This window comes from Mus musculus, chromosome 5, assembly GCF_000001635.26.
Source record: "Mus musculus strain C57BL/6J chromosome 5, GRCm38.p6 C57BL/6J".
Lineage (NCBI taxonomy): Eukaryota > Metazoa > Chordata > Mammalia > Rodentia > Muridae > Mus > Mus musculus.
In genome coordinates this window covers 137,596,365-137,612,063 of record NC_000071.6, presented here as the reverse complement: position 1 = coordinate 137,612,063, position 15,699 = coordinate 137,596,365, and the positions used below count along the sequence as shown (strand labels likewise).

The 15,699-nt window shown below is 51.5% G+C and overlaps 2 protein-coding genes and 1 pseudogene across 7 annotated transcripts; 2 read left to right on the top strand and 1 right to left on the bottom strand.

Moving 5' to 3' along the window:
- The first annotated feature begins 541 nt into the window (after positions 1-541).
- Pcolce (procollagen C-endopeptidase enhancer protein) lies at positions 542-6,959 on the top strand. 2 transcript variants are annotated; one of them, XM_006504558.4, is made up of 10 exons: positions 542-827; positions 1,559-1,667; positions 2,915-3,173; positions 3,373-3,447; positions 3,985-4,109; positions 4,520-4,656; positions 4,957-5,237; positions 6,264-6,341; positions 6,437-6,607; positions 6,747-6,959. In XM_006504558.4, exons 1-10 carry the CDS (start codon positions 736-738, stop codon positions 6,899-6,901), a joined length of 1,482 nt encoding a protein of 493 aa, XP_006504621.1. In that variant the 5' UTR covers positions 542-735; the 3' UTR covers positions 6,902-6,959. The 2 variants fall into 2 exon arrangements, with proteins under 2 accessions (XP_006504621.1, NP_032814.2); NM_008788.2 differs by lacking the exon at positions 3,373-3,447 and having other exon boundaries at positions 660-827; positions 6,747-6,957.
- Positions 6,960-9,855: 2,896 nt separating this feature from the next.
- On the bottom strand, positions 9,856-10,843 carry Gm7285 (annotated as a pseudogene).
- A 141-nt stretch (positions 10,844-10,984) lies between these two features.
- Positions 10,985-15,419, top strand: Mospd3 (motile sperm domain containing 3). Of its 5 annotated transcripts, none has more exons than XM_006504613.4 (7): positions 10,985-11,073; positions 11,521-11,793; positions 12,012-12,087; positions 12,241-12,470; positions 13,385-13,474; positions 14,749-14,913; positions 15,011-15,419. In XM_006504613.4, exons 2-7 carry the CDS (start codon positions 11,589-11,591, stop codon positions 15,040-15,042), a joined length of 798 nt encoding a protein of 265 aa, XP_006504676.1. In that variant the 5' UTR covers positions 10,985-11,073; positions 11,521-11,588; the 3' UTR covers positions 15,043-15,419. The 5 variants fall into 5 exon arrangements, with proteins under 5 accessions (XP_006504676.1, XP_006504677.1, NP_084313.1 ...); XM_006504612.2 differs by having other exon boundaries at positions 11,009-11,322; XM_006504614.4 differs by lacking the exon at positions 13,385-13,474 and having other exon boundaries at positions 10,989-11,073.
- Positions 15,420-15,699: the final 280 nt, after the last annotated feature.

The window sequence follows — 15,699 nt, the reverse complement described above, 5'->3', positions numbered from 1 at the left end:
CATCCCGTCCTCTTCTGTCTCCCATCTTTTCCCTTACTTTTTGCTCCGTCCCCTCTTTGCCCAGGGACAGGGACACTCCACACCCCCCCCCCCCTTAACCCTTCTGTACCTTAAAATAGTTGGAAGAGAAAATAAGGAGTCAGAAAGCCACTTTGCTTGGCCTGATCTGGTCCAGTGTTAAGGGGAGGTCCTAAGTATGTGCAGAAGCTCCTGGGGAAGGGGGTGCAGGCCTGTAATCCCAGCACGTGGGAAGCTGAGGCAGAAAGATCGAAAGCTCCGACTAGCCAGTGCGTCATGGCAAGCCTGTCTTAAGCAACAAGAACTATCTGGAAGTGTGCAGTGGGACAGTGGGTAGCCAAGAGACTTGGGGACATCCCCTCTAGATGCCGAGAAAGCAACAGGTGAAGAAGGGTCCAGCCTGCACCTGAAAGTCTCCAGCAAATGCCAGGTCCCCAGGCAAAGGACAGAGGGCAGTGGCATATGACTAGATGTGTTCCCAGCATTCTCTGGTCAATTAATATATGTCCAAGACCTAGAGAGGCCTCTGAAGGGACTCAAGCACTGTCCCAGCTGTCTCCCCGTCCCGCCTCCCCTGCTGCCCGCCCAGTTGGCCAGTCCCCACGCCCACACACCCGGGGCTGCTTCATCTGGTCCTGATTATCCTGCTGCTGCTGCTGCTGCTGCTGCTGCTGCTGCTGAACTCAGCTGCTGCTTCCAGCACTTCCCCCCTACACAATGCTGCCTGCTGCCCTAACCTCCTTTCTGGGGCCATTCCTTTTGGCCTGGGTGCTGCCTCTTGCCCGAGGCCAGACCCCCAACTACACGAGGTAGGTCTCATATCTTTCAGATGGCTTCCACAGGAAGCTTCAGAATGCTTGTGAGTCCTGGGAGGGCTGTGCCTGTGGGTCTTGCAAGCTCTTCTGCTAGCAAATCCCTTTTCCTCTTCAGATTCATATCCTCCCTGTCTGCTGCAAGGCCACACTGGTCTGTAACTTCCACTGTTCCCACTCCTTCACTACTGTTCTTCTGCCCTCTGCCCCTCCATGGAGCTTGAACCCAGAAAGCCAAGACCTTGACCTTGTCTGTTAGCTGACATTCAGGAACTGAGATTGGGGGAAGGGTAGCAAGCAGAAAGTCAGGTACTGGTCCTTAGCCAGGAGCATGGCAGCAGGGCGAAGGTGGGAGCCCCTAGCTGTGTGTCCACTGTTGCTCTCCTCAATTCTCTTGCCCCCTCCCCCTCGTGGCCTCGTGGCTTGTCACATCTGGAAGTAGTTAGGCGGCTCCTGTCCTTGACTGCCAGGCAGGACAGGGAGGGGGGGTAGAGGAGGTTAGGGGGACTGAGAAGGATTCCCGGAATTCCTGGCAGCGTGGGGGTGGAGCCTCTAGGGGATGGAGAGACGGGGCGGTTGCCTAGCCCCACTTTCCGTGGTCCTTGGACTGGAGTCTCCAGTCCACAGGCTGGGGCTTCTCCAACACCATCTTCCCATATTGCCGTGGCTTGCCCTTCTCACGAACCATCAATGCAGGGGTTCTGCCTGACACCTCCTCTGTCCTCCAGACCTGTGTTCCTGTGCGGAGGGGACGTGACCGGGGAGTCAGGTTACGTGGCAAGTGAGGGTTTCCCCAACCTCTACCCCCCAAACAAGAAGTGCATCTGGACAATTACGGTGAGAAGGCCCCTCTGGTCCCCATTGCTCTTCATCAGTCTCCCAAGCCAAACCTTGACAGCCCAGGGACACCGTCCCCACCACCAGGCATCACCTCTGGGAAACCCTCTTTTCCTCTTTGGTCCAAGGGCGTCAGGCCCCATGGTAACATGCTCTGAAGTACCTCCAACCTTCCTCCTCTTGGTCCAATCCCACTACTGGGAACTGAGCCCTGGGACTTTGGCATACTAGGCCAGAACTCTACCACTGAGGTCCATCTCTTTTATTCATTTAGGTTTGTTTTTGTGGTTTGTTTGTTTGTTTGCTTGGTTTTGGTTTTTCGAGACAGGGTTTCTCTGTGTAGCCCTGGCTGTCCTGGAACTCACTCTGTAGACCAGGCTGGCCTCGAACTCAGAAATTCAACTGCCTCTGCCTCCCAAGTGCTGGGATTAAAGGCGTGCGCCACCACGCCCGGCCCTGGTGGTTGTTTTTAATGTGTTTGTCGGGCATGAGTTTGCACACGCATGCATGCATGTATGCAGAGGTCAGAGCAGGTGTTCCAGAGTTGTGCTTTTCTCCACCCTATTTCCTTGAGACAAAGCCTCTCACTAAATCTAAAGCTAGTATGAGAGCCAGCAAGCCCCAGTGACCCTCCTGTCTGCCTCCCAGTAGGGTTAGGGTTCAAGGCATATGTGTGGAGACTTCAATGAGGCCTTTTATGTGGGTTCTGGGGGATTTGAGCTTGAATAAGCACTTTTACCCACTGGGCCATCTCCCTAGATCGCTTCCCCTTTTATTTTTGAAACATGGTCTCTGTAAATTATGGGTCTTGGCATTTATGGTCCTCCTGCCTCTGTTTCCCAAATAGCTGGGATCCCAGGCACACACCACCACTTCTGGAGCTGAGCCCTAAGTTTTTGGAGGCAGGATCTCACTGTGTAGCTTAGGTTGGCCTTGAACTTTGAGGCAATCCTATCAGCACAACAAACCCTGGAATCACAGGTGTGAGCTGCCAAGCCTAGTTTAAGCCTTAGATTTTTATGGAAAAAAAAAAACGCTGAGACTCCATCCTTAATTCGCTCCTGTTTTCTCCCTCCAGAGACCACAAGGCAGGAGCAGAGCCCAGGCCCTGTGTGTTGCATTGGCCAGGGGTCCTTTCCAGTTATGGCTATTTCTCTGCCTAGGAAGTACTTGGGGGAGGGGGCGATGCCCACGGTCAGGGTTGTTTGGGGCCTGATTTTGCGGGACCCCCATTCCCCTTTTTTCAGGTGCCCGAGGGCCAGACTGTGTCCCTGTCCTTCCGAGTCTTCGATATGGAGCTCCACCCTTCCTGCCGCTACGATGCTCTGGAGGTCTTTGCTGGCTCTGGCACCTCAGGCCAGCGACTTGGACGCTTCTGCGGCACCTTCAGGCCTGCACCTGTAGTCGCACCTGGCAACCAAGTGACTTTAAGGATGACAACTGACGAGGGCACCGGGGGACGAGGCTTCCTGCTCTGGTACAGCGGCCGGGCCACTTCGGGCACTGGTGAGTATCTTCGCCTCCTCTTTCCCCTCTCCTGACCCCACCCCGGTTCAGGTCCCCACCCCTGCCCTAACTTTGATCCTCCCCAGATTCCTCCCAAGAGTTAGGGCCACCACTACTCCCTTTCTTCTCACTAACCGCCCCTTCAGTCCCTCCTCCCGGTCTTCTCTCCCCCTCCCGCTCCCACCTACCCCTCTTCCAGGGCCTCCCCCAGGTGCGAGGCGGAAATGGGTCATGGACCCGCGGGTGGAATGGGCGGCCTGGGGTTACTGGGACGGTGAGTAACTGCCCGCCCCCCTCCGCAATCGGGCTCCTCTGACAGGAGTAAGGGGGCACCTTGAAGCTGGGGGACAAGGATTCCCTCACCGGAGCCCCCTATACCCAGCTCTGGGATCCCGATTGCGGTCCCATCACCCCCTCCCGGCAGCACAAGTCTCTCTGGAAATGTTTCAGGCTGAGACCTCAACAGAGGGGAGGGCACCCTCACCACGTGAGAGCTCTCTAGCCTGCTGAAGAGGATTCTTCTGCTCGGCCGGGATGGAGAGATGGGATCTCCTAGGGGAAGAGGCGTGGTGTGGCGGTGGGCTGGGGAGGGGCCAGGAGGGATCCATTCATCTTCTCCTCTCTGTTGGCCATCCCAGTCCCATATTCCCAGGCGTTTGGTAACCCGCTCTTTCTACTGTTTCCCCTTGTGTCCCCTCATCTTGAGACCCAGACTTCCTAGCGGCCTGCCAGAGCTCCCAGTCTAGAGCTCTCTCCTAGCTGACAGAGGGTCTCTACCGCCCCCCACCCCGTCCCTCTCTCCCTTTCTCAGAGCACCAGTTTTGTGGGGGGCGGATGGAGAAGGCGCAGGGAACCTTGACCACGCCCAACTGGCCTGAGTCGGATTACCCACCAGGCATCAGCTGTTCCTGGCACATCATTGCACCCTCAAACCAGGTACTGACCTTCTTGCCTAGGCTGCCCACTAGGTGCCCAGGCAACATCCTTAAAAGCACACGGACAGCAAAACCTTATTGAACTTCTGTGTCCTGATCCCTGAGCCTGTCCTGGTAGAGACCAAAACCAGACCCATCTTACATGCAAGCAAAAATGATAAAAGTGTGTGATGCTACTGGGGTGGAGTTCTCCAAAGGATGCTCCCTGTAGAGTATAGGGGTGTGTGTGTGTGTGTGTGTGTGTATGTGTGTGTGTAAGACCCTCAGACTACCAGTGTGCAAACATTAGAGGGAACAAGGGGACTCACTATTAGTGCTACTTCCAAGTATCCCTAATGCTGAAAAAGGTGCAGGACACACTATTTGGTCCTCCTTGGCCTGTCCTGCTACGTAGCCTAATGCCTCTACCAGGTGATCATGCTAACCTTTGGGAAGTTTGATGTGGAGCCTGACACGTACTGCCGATATGACTCTGTCAGTGTGTTTAACGGAGCTGTGAGTGACGACTCAAAGAGGCTGGGGAAATTTTGCGGAGACAAGGCCCCTAGGTGAGTGATCCTTTTGATGGGCAGAGTTGGGGCTAACCCTGCATCCCTGTGTGAAAGACTGGGGGGGGGGGGCTCAGCTGACCAGGCAAGATCTGAGCTCTAGGAGTCCAAACTACTGGTCAGAACAAGTAGAGGACGTAGCAAAGGTGTAGTGTATCTTCTGGAGTCTGCAGAGCTTGTGTGTGTGGGGGGGGGAGATTCTGATGTCAGAGGACTGGTTTATTAAGCTTGGCCAGTGGGGACAGAACAGAGTGCCGAGTCTACCTGACACCTCAGCAAATGCTCCTCTGCCCACTGCAGCCCCATCTCTTCTGAAGGGAACGAGCTCCTGGTCCAGTTTGTATCAGATCTCAGTGTCACCGCAGATGGCTTCTCAGCCTCCTACAGGACCCTGCCACGGGATGCCGTAGAGAAGGAGTCAGCCCTGAGTCCAGGGGAGGACGTACAGCGTGGTCCCCAGTCCCGCTCTGACCCTAAGACAGGAACTGGGCCCAAAGTCAAACCACCCACTAAACCTAAATCCCAACCTGCAGAGACACCAGAGGCTTCCCCTGCTACCCAGGCAACCCCAGTGGCCCCAGGTAAGTGTGAGAAGGTGGAAGAAGGTACTGAAGAGATGGCTCGGTGGTGAAGAGCACTGGCTACTCTTCCTGAGGACCCAGGTTTGATTCCCAGCACTCACATGACAGCTCAAAATCATCTGTAACTCCAGACATACATGCAAAACACCATATACATAAAAGAAAAAGAAAATGAAAGAAGGGGATTGGCTAAAGGAAGCACTATTTATTCATCCATCCATCCATCCACCCACCCATTCATTCATTCATTCATTCATCCATCCACCCATCCATTCATTCATCTATCCACTCATCAATCCATCCATCCATCTATCCACCCATTCATTCATTCATTCATTCATCCACTCATCCATCCATCCATCTATCCATCCAGCACTCACTGGTGCCTGTTTCCTGTCAATGTCTGGGACTAGTGTTGGGAAGCATCGCTGGGTAGAACTCTGGGTTTACATCCATACAGCTGTTGTAATTTCAGATGTGATTAGGGAAAGCAGGGTTTGCCTAGAGTCTCCCAGTGAGGGCTGAGGGCATATGCTCAGAAGTAGAGCATTTCTAAAATTCTCCCAATAAGGGGCTGGAAGCTAAGCTAACTGTAGAGTGCCTGCTCCAGAATCCTCTAGTGAGGTTCTGAGGTGTGACTCAGTGGCAAGGTGCTGGCTTGCCTAGAATCCCCCAGTGAGGGACAAAGGGTGTGGCTCAGCTGCAGAGCCCCTGGCCAGCATGCACCAGACTCGGTTTCCATGTCTAGCGCTGCAAATAAAGGACTAGATAGGCTGACATGAGGAGAATGGGCCTGCCTGCTAGGGAGGCCACCCTCCACTGACATGAGGAGAATGGCCCTGCTTGCTAGGGAGGCCACCCTCCACAGACATGAGGAGAATGGTCCTGCCTGCTAGGGAGGCCACCCTCCACTGACATGAGGAGAATGGGCCTGCCTGATAGGGAGGCCACCCTCCACTGACATGAGGAGAATGGCCCTGCTTGCTAGGGAGGCCACCCTCCACAGACAGCATTGTCTCTTCCTAGCTGCCCCCAGCATCACCTGCCCAAAGCAGTACAAGCGGTCAGGCACCTTGCAGAGCAACTTCTGTTCCAGTAGCCTAGGTAAGACTCTCTCCTGCCCTTCTGACTTCCTGTACTCTCACCGGAGCCCAGTCCTAGCACCTGACTCTTCACCTCTCACCGACATCTTGCTACAGTGGTGACAGGAACAGTGAAGACCATGGTCCGGGGCCCCGGGGAAGGCCTCACTGTCACTGTCAGTCTCCTTGGTGTCTACAAAACCGGAGGACTGGACCTGCCCTCTCCGCCCAGTGGCACCTCTCTGAAGTTGTATGTGCCCTGCAGGCAGATGCCCCCCATGAAGAAAGGTAAGGCACACGGGAAATGGGAGTGGGTGTTGAGCACACTGAAGGTGTGGAGCTGTTAAAGTCTGACCAAGAAGATGCTTTGACAAGGTCTTGATAACTTGAGCTCTCCCCTCCTCCTCCTCCTCCTCCTCCTCCTCAGGAGCCAGTTATCTGCTGATGGGTCAGGTGGAAGAAAACAGAGGCCCCATCCTTCCTCCAGAGAGCTTCGTGGTTCTCTACAGGTCCAACCAGGACCAGATCCTCAATAACCTAAGCAAGAGGAAGTGTCCCTCCCAACCTAGGACAGCTGCCTGATGTCCTAGCCAGATACAGCCTCAGAGCTCATCCAAATAAATGTTTCTTGACTCAGGAAGGGATCGTGTCTGAGGTTCTGTGTGTGCTGGGGGTGGGAGGCACATCTTGGATTTCAGAGTACTTTTTCCTTTGAGTGGTACTAAAGACGGATTGAACTCAGGAACTTACATATTCTAGGCAAGTGCTTTATCACTTTATCACAACATCTTTCTTTTTTTTTTAAGATTTATTTATGGGCTGGAGAGATAGATGGCTCAGTGGTTAAGAGCACCGACTGCTAGGCTCCTGAGTTCAAATCCCAGCAACCACATGGTGGCTCACAACCATCCGTAATGAGATCTGACGCCCTCTTCTGGTGCATCTGAAGACAGCCACAGTGTACTTAGATATAATACTAAATAAAATTTAAAAAAAGATTTATTTATTTTTATTTATGAGTACACTGTAGCTGTCAGACACACCAGAAGAGGGCATCAGATCCCATTACAGATGGTTGTGGTTGCTGGGAATTGAACTCAGGACCTCTGGAAGAGCAGTTAGTGCTCTTAACCTCTGAGCCATCTCTCCAGCCCTTAAACATTATCTTAAACTTTCAGAATACTCTTAAGAATATATGATAGGGGCCAGATGGTGGTTGTGGCACACACCTTTAATCCCAACACTCAGGAGGCAGAGGCAGATGAATCTCTGTGTGTGAGTCAACCTGGTCTACAGAAGGTGTTCCAGGACAGCTAGGACTACACAGAAACCAACCCTGTCTGAGAAAACAAAGAAACAGGAACATACAGTAGGGGCATGCAAGATGGTTCAGCAAGGAAAGGTGCCTGCTGACAAGTCCATAAACCTCAATTCACATTGTAAAAGGAGAGAACTCTCTCTTTTTTTCTGTGTATATATGTGTACATATGTGTTTAGAGCCACCCTTGGGTGTTATCCTCAAAATCATCATCCACCTCTTGTTTCTTTTAATGTGTGTGTGTGTCAAAGAGGCCAAAAGAGGGTGTTGGATCCTCTGGAGTTGGGGATACAGGTGATTTGTAAGTTGCCTAACATAGCTGCTTAGGTCCCTTAGAAGAGCAACAAGCCAAGCTCTCTTAGCCACTGAACCATCCCTCCAGCTCCACCCAGTCCTCCCTGCCACCTTTCGGAAACAGAGCTGGCCACTATAGCTTCAGGAGTTCCTCCACAGGACTATAAAACGCATTGCTAGGCTCTACATTTTTGTTTAAGGATTCGAACACGGGTTCTTGTGCTTGCAAACACTCCTTCTCTGGGTCAGGTCTGCTTCAAGATTCTGCTGTTCCTTCCAACTGGAATTCTTTCCCATAGATACATTTTGGATTCCTTCCTGAGTCTGATTAGATCTCTGCTCAAAGTTCATCTAATTCATTCCTTTGTTCTGGCCAAATGGCATATTATCATTTTAAAATTTTTTTCATTTTGTGTGTGTGTGTGTTCGTGCGTGCGCACACGTGTGCACCGTTGCTGTCTTCAGACACACCAGAAGAGAGCATGAGATACCACTACTGATGGTTGTAAGCCACCATGTGGTTGCTGCGAATTAAACTCGGGACCTTGGGAAAATCGAAGATTACCTTTTAAGTACTGAAAATGTGACAGAAAACAAATGTCCCTGGTTTTGGAGAAGACATTCTCCGGAGGAGAGATGAACACAATATGACATTAAATATCAAGAGACATGCAAAGAAAGCAAGGCTGGGGCTGATGGCTCATAGGCTGGAGAGATGGTTCAGCGGTTAAGAGCACTGCTCTCCCAGAGGTTCTAAATTCGTTTTTCCACAACCATCTATACTGGGATCTGATGCTCTCTTCTTGCATGCAGGTGTACCTGCAGACAGAGTGCTCATATACATATAAATAAATAAACCTAAAAAGAGAGAGAGAGAGAGAGAGAAAGACAGACAGTGGTGGTGCACTCCTTTAATCTCAGTACTCAAGAATCAGAGACAGGTGGATCGCTGATTTCCAGTCCAGCCTGGTCTACAGCCAGGGCTAGTCTTGAAAAATAAAGAAACAAAATAAGCACACAAAACCAAGCAAAAGCATGATAAATCAGTTGTCAGGGAAGTCTTTCCCATAAAAATAACTTAATTTTTTTTAACATTTATTATTTACTTATTATTTTTGGTTTTCCAAAACAGGGTTTCTCTGTGTAGCATAGGTTGTCCTGGAACTCTCTTTGTAGGCAGATCCACCTGCTTCTGCCTCCCAAGAGCTGGAATTAAAGGCGTGCACCACCACACCTAGCTTTACAGTTACCCGTTGAGGTGTACACGTCCACACTTCCACATATGAGTATGTGCATATATACACACAGCTCTGCTCACATGGAGGTTGGTTCTTCCCTCCCACCAAGTGAGCCCTGAAGATGCAACTCAGGTCTTTAGGCTCCACACGAACACCTTTACCACGTGAAACCATCTTGCTGGTCCAATGTTGTTGCTTTTGATTTTATTTTGTTTTGAGATAGGGTCTCACTATACCCCCTGGCTGGCCTCAAACTCAGAGAGATCCACCTGCCTTTGCTTCCAGAGTGCTTGGATTTGAGGTGTGTGCTACCATATCTCTCCCCACCTCCAATGTTTGTGGGTTTTGAGACAAGACTTCACTATGTGGCCATGGCTGGCCTAGAACTCCCTTTGTGTAACAGACCAGGTGAGTTTCAAACTTGTGGCAATCCCACCTGTCCCTACTGAAACTACAGGACTGTGCCTGATTACTTTTGGTAGTTTTCTTTTCCTTTTTGTTTTTCTGTCTTTTTTCTAATCATATTAATTACAGATGAGTTTTACAGAAATAAATTGATCAATTTGTATATAAAACGTGTATAAATGTATTTTGATCACAATCACCCCCACTGTATCTCTTGTCCCCTATCACCTTCCCCTTTCCAAATGGTTCTCCTGGTTTTTTGTTTGTTTGTTTGTTTTTTAACTATGAATGACACTTTATTCAGTCATTTTCTTTACAACTGAAACTCTGGGAATTCAAAATTAACATCCTTGCCTGTGAGCTTCTTGTACTCACCAGAAAAAGTTTCAACCTTGTGTTCCACGTTGTTCTGCTGTGCTTTGTCTAAGTGAACTTTTATGAGCCGGCTGCCATCCAGTTTCACACGGATCCTCTTACCCACAATTTCACTTGGGAAGACTAAGTCCTCAAGGATGGCATCGTGCACTGCTGTCAGGGTGCGGCTTCTGGGGCGCTTCTTGCTTATTTTTCGTTCGGCTTTTCCGGGTTGGCTTGGGCAGAATCCACCTCTGAGCAATGAGGACTACATTCTTCCCACTGAACTTTTTCTCCAATTCACACTAGCCGGACTTGGATTTTCTGGAAAGATTTAAGCTGAGGAACTGGTACAAAAATTACGATAGCTTTCCGACCACCACCAACTTCAATTTCCTTGGCTGCGGTGATGTTGAGTTCCCGCAGCTGCGCCTTGAGATCAGAATTCATCTCCAGCTCGAGAAGCGCCCGAGAGATGCCAGACTCGAACTCGTCGGGCTTCTCGCCATTGGGCTTCACGATCTTGGCGCTCGAGCTGAACATGTTCGTCCTGACGGAGCGCCGGCTTAGAAAAAGTTCTCCTGCTTTCTTGGTGGTTCCTGTTTTGGTTTGTAGGCACATCTTTAGTATCGAAAGTTTTCTTTACATGTATATGACCCACGTATTGTCAGAGGTCAAATGAGGGCGTTCGATTCCCAGAAACTGGAGTTATAGTTGTCACTATGTCTATGCTGGAAGCGAACCTGGGTCCGAACCCTTCAGCACTAACCCTCTTATTTAAAAAAAAAAAAAAAAGTTCCTGCCTCATCCAGTTCTGCTTATTGATTACTGACTTAATCATACGTTTCCCAGGCCCAGATAAACAAACGCTAGGTCGTTGCTCACAGTCCCGCCTCTCGCACTTAACTCTCAGACAGAGAAGGAACTCAGGACACATAAAATTCTTACCAAGATCAAGCCAATCAGTGGTGCCAAAGGAGGCGTGTTTGGTCTTTGAAGAACACCAATCAGCGAACATTGGGGCGGAAGGGATTCAGCACCCACCAATAAGAGAGGCCGTACGGCGGAAGTGCATAAAGGAACTCTCGGGAAGATGGCGCCCTTAATTTGGTCACAAGTTGACCGGAGGAAACTTTGACCGCGAGGTGATTATCACAGTACAAGCGGCTGTTCACAGGCGGGATCCCGAGCAGAGCATATGCCGAGCTCAAGGAAAGGGCACAGGGACACAATTCGGTGACCTGGAGGTCAGGGACTCTCAAAGAGCAGAGTCCGTCAGGAGATCGGAGCGGGAAGACCCGGAAAAGGCGTGGTCAGAAACAGGGCGGGTTTACTGCGCCCCAAACCGGAAGACCCGGATTGGGAAGCGACGAGGCGGGACGGATTTTAGCCAGGTGGGCGTGGCCACTGCGGTGCGGTTTGGGGGCGGGGCCTATAGGAACCTGGGGCCCAGCTGGCAGGAGAGGAGGTTTGGGAACCGGGGCCCGGGGCTGCAGGATCCACATCTAGCGGGGTTCCAAGGCAGTGGTGACATCAGGCCTCGCTCTGCTCATGATCTCCCCCTGTCCTCTTTTCATCCATCGCGTCACTAGCCCTAAACTCTAAGACCCTCTTGTCCTCCTGAGCTCTGCCCTCGGATGTCCGACCGCCCAGAGCCTGCATGCGCCGTGGGGCGCCCCAGGACCAGGAGCTGGTGGGTCCGGGGGCCCCTGGGCGGGGGTCCCGGGGCTCCCCTCCTTCCTCAGGACCCGTTGTCCCGGTGCTGGTCTTTCCCCCGGATCTAGTATTCAGGGCGGACCAGAGAAGTGGACCCCGGCAGCTGCTGACCCTCTACAACCCCACGGGAACTGCGCTTCGCTTCCGAGGTGAAGAGACGGGCGCCTTAGAGCTAGGGCTCTGGGGGTTAGTAGCAGGATATGGGAAGACTGTGTGGGCTGGAGGAATTAATCAAGAGGCAAGATGCCTAGCTTTGGGTCTGAAAAAAAAATCATGTCCATCTCCGGGGTTGCTGACATGAGGGGCCCCGGTGGAGCACTATAAGTAAAACTTGCCTAAGATCTCTTCGCGTATCTTTATCTGACAGTTCTGTGCACAGCACCTGCCAAATACACGGTATTCGATGCAGAGGGATATGTGAAGCCTCAGTCCTGCATTGACATGTGAGTGGGGAGGTTGGGGAAGCAGCCAGGCACCACAGCTACCTGTTGTCTTTTCTCCTGCTGACTGCAGTCACTCTGGGAAAAGTTTCTGGGGAGGAGATCTGGATTTACATGGTTGGTTGCCTCTCACTTCCTTTCCTCCCAATGGTTCAGTGTGATACGGCACGTGGCCCCCGTCCCCAGCCACTATGACGTCCAGGACAGATTCCGCATTGAGCTGTCTGAGGAGGGGACTGAGGGACGAGTGGTTGGAAGAAAAGACATCACCTCTGTTCTTCGAGCCCCAGCGTACCCCCTGGAGCTTCAGGGACATTCTGAGCCAACGCCCAACCCAGGGCCTCCTGTGTGGACAGGACTGACCCCAGCCAGACATCTTCAGGAGAGTGAGTTGAACAGATTCTTTGTGTGTGTGTGTGTGTGTGTGTGTGTGTGTGTGTGTGGTATTGTGTATATGTATTGTGTGAGTATATGCATGTGGGTCCTTATGCATGGACTTGAGCACATGTGCAGTCTCTTCTCACCCTTAGTTGTTTTGAGACAGGCTCTCTCATTGAACCTAATATACATTCATTTGTAGACTGGATGGGCGGTGCAGAATCCAGAGCCTCCACCGCCCAAACACTGGGATTATAGGCATACACTTCCATGCCCAGTTTTAAGTATGTTCTGGAGAACTGAACTCAGATCTCCATGCTTGCATGGTCAGCCCTTTTTTTGATTGAGTCATCTCTCCACGGGTCTTGGTTTTCTGCAGTACTGGGCAAAGGCCTACCAGGTACCAAGTACTGTACTGCTGAGCAGTAACCCCAGCCCTGCACTGGGGACCTCTGTAGGGAGAGAAGACGCAGTCGCAATACCCTAGAAAGAAACTAAATGGGGTTTGAAGAAGTCTCTGGGCTCAGGGGTGTGTGTGTGCTGTGTGTGTGTCTGTGTATGTGTATGGTGTGTGTGTGTGTGGTATGTGTGTGTGTGGTGTGCATGTGGTGTGTGTGTGTGTGTGGTGTGTGTGTGTGTGGTATGTGTGTGTGTGTGTGGTGTGTGTGTGGTGTGTGTCTGTGTGGTGTGTGTGTGAGTGTGGTGTGTGTGCGTGTGCTGTATATGGGGGTGTGTGTGTGTGTGTGTGTGGGTGTGTGTGTGTGTGTGTCATGTGTGTGTGTGTGTGGTGTGTGTGTGTGTGTGTGGTGTGTGTGTGGTGTGTGTGTGTGGTGTGTGTGGTGTGTGGTGTGTGTGTGTGTGTGTGTGTGTGTGTGTGTGGTGTGTGTGTGTGTAGATAATCCTGCTTGAGGTTTTTTATCAGGTGTGAGGAAGAAGACTTTGCAGTTGTCCTGGTTTCTAACTTCTAATCAGAGAGACAAGTTCTTCTCCAGCTCCAACTGCAGTGTCTCAGGTGCCAGCTATGTTCAGTTCAATGAAAAACCTGTACTGAGTGATCAGCTCTCTCTCTCTCTCTCTCTTTTTTAAAAAAGAATTTACTTATTTATTTTATATATATAACGAGACACATCAGAAGAGGACATCAGACCCCATTACAGATGGTTGTGAACCACCATGTGGTTTCTGGGAATTGAACTCAGGACCTCTGGAAGAACAGTCAGTGCTCTTAACCATTGAGCCATCTCTCTAGCCCCGAGCAGTCAGCTCTGGTATGCTTGATATGAGAGATACAGAGGTCCCTTCCTGTCAGCCCAGGACACTGAGAACATAGTATAGAAGGCAAGAGGAAGTGGGGACCAGAGGACAGAGCTTCTTGTGGCTTCAGGACAGAGGCACCAAGGAGAAGAGAACATTCCCAGGGTACCCTTAGAAGGCAATAGGATGTAAACACAAAGACATGGTGGCACAGGCCTGGGGTAACACCACATGGGGGTTTGCAAGCAAGGAAGGAGGGTTGCAGGTTCGAAGCCAGCCTCGGCTACTTAGGAATACTTAGAAAAACAGCTGGATGAGAAGGTTGAGGAGACAGTTCAGTTGGTAAAGAACACGGACCGGAGCTCAGTCCCCAGCACTGGTGACACGGTAGCAATTTGTTTGTAATTCCAGTTGTGAGGATGCAGAGTCAGACAGATCCTTGGTGCTGGCTAAGCAGTCGGCCGGTCTAACAGACAAGTCCAGGTTCCACTGAGAGACCCAGTTCCTCAAACACACGTTAGATGGCACCTGAGGCCTCTCTACATAGCACATGTACATGTCCCCACCCACCCACTCATCCATGTACACACTCAGGAAAGAGAACCACAGCTGGATATGGTGTTGCACATCTGTAATCCCAGCACTTGGGAGGGAGAGGCAGGAGGATCAGAAATTCAAAACCCAGTTCTTTTGTTTTGTTTTTGTTTTTGTTTTGAGACAGGGTTTCTCTGTGCAGTCCTGGCTGTCCTGGAACTCACTCTGTAGACCAGGTTGGCCTTGAATTCAGAAACCCGCCTGCCTCTGCCTCCCGAGTGCTGGGATTAAAGGCGTGCGCCACCACTGTTCGGCTCAAGACCCGTTCTTGGATACATAATGAGTTTGTGGCCATCTTAGGCTACATGCATGTGAATCCCTGTTTCTAAATACGTAAATAGTACACGAATCAACCCCAACAACGTAGTTTCATCTCTCCCGTCCTTCCCGATCCCTGAGAGACTGTGGCCCCCAGTGCTCATCTCCCTCCTTTTGCAGATGCCCCCCAGCAGCTGGCCACCAGCTCCTTCCTGCTCTTCTTGCTGGCAGGCGTCATCTCTGTGGCCTTCCTGCTCCTACCACTGCAGGATGAGCTTGGCAGCCAGCTGCCTCAAGTCCTGCACGTGTCCCTGGGACAGAAGCTGGTTGCGGCCTACGTCTTAGGTGAGCACAGTGGAGGAGTACGGGGCCCTCTTCCGGAGAAAGGATAGGGAGAGGAAGGCCCCTACATGGACTCTCTCTCTCTCTCTCCCACCTTCAGGCCTCCTCACCATGGTGCTCCTCCGGACCTGAACTCTCAGCTGAACCCACCTCACCCACCCTCTCCTTCGCAGGCAGGGACCTAAGGCAGCCACTGTGATGTTTGCACCTTGCTCCTCCTCCCTCGCTTCCGCCCATCCGTTGCTCCTCCTCCCTCGCTTCCGCCCATCCGTTGCTCCTCCTCCCTCGCTTCCGCCCATCCGTTGCTCCTCCTCCCTCGCTTCCGCCCATCCGTTGCTCCTCCTCCCTCGTTTCCGCCCATCCGTTGCTCCTCCTCCCTCGCTTCCGCCCATCCGTTGCTCCTCCTCCCTCGCTTCCGCCCATCCGTTGATTGTCAGCCTCCCCACAGCAAGCACCTGGGATTTGTACTCATTTTCCAAGTTGATTAAAATACATTTTAAAAATCAAAATGAGAAACGTAGGATGCTTATCGCAAACTTCTTACTTTTTCTTTTTCTAATGGTGTGTGTGTGCGCGCGTGTCTGCATACACATGTACGTGCGTGAGTATGTATGTATGTATGTATGCATGTACTCGCATATAAGAGTGCACACCAGAGGGCTGGTGAGATGGCTCAGTGGTTAAGAGCACTGACTGCTCTTCCAAAGGTCCTGAGTTCAAATCCCAGCAACCACATGGTGGCTCACAACCATCCGTAATGAGATCTGACGCCCTCTTCTAGAGTGTCAG

What these genes read in the sequence shown, in the direction of transcription:
- Mospd3 (XM_006504613.4), top strand. Translation starts at nt 11,589, where the DNA reads ATGCGCCGTGGGGCGCCCCAGGACCAGGAGCTGGTGGGTCCGGGGGCC. An exon ending in AGCCAGACATCTTCAGGAGA is followed by an intron (nt 12,471 to 13,384) that starts GTGAGTTGAACA and finishes GTTTTTTATCAG; the next exon opens with GTGTGAGGAAGAAGACTTTG. An exon ending in GGTTGCGGCCTACGTCTTAG is followed by an intron (nt 14,914 to 15,010) that starts GTGAGCACAGTG and finishes TCCCACCTTCAG; the next exon opens with GCCTCCTCACCATGGTGCTC.
- Pcolce (XM_006504558.4), top strand. Translation starts at nt 736, where the DNA reads ATGCTGCCTGCTGCCCTAACCTCCTTTCTGGGGCCATTCCTTTTGGCC. An exon ending in GGCCTGGGGTTACTGGGACG is followed by an intron (nt 3,448 to 3,984) that starts GTGAGTAACTGC and finishes TCCCTTTCTCAG; the next exon opens with AGCACCAGTTTTGTGGGGGG. An exon ending in TCATTGCACCCTCAAACCAG is followed by an intron (nt 4,110 to 4,519) that starts GTACTGACCTTC and finishes TGCCTCTACCAG; the next exon opens with GTGATCATGCTAACCTTTGG.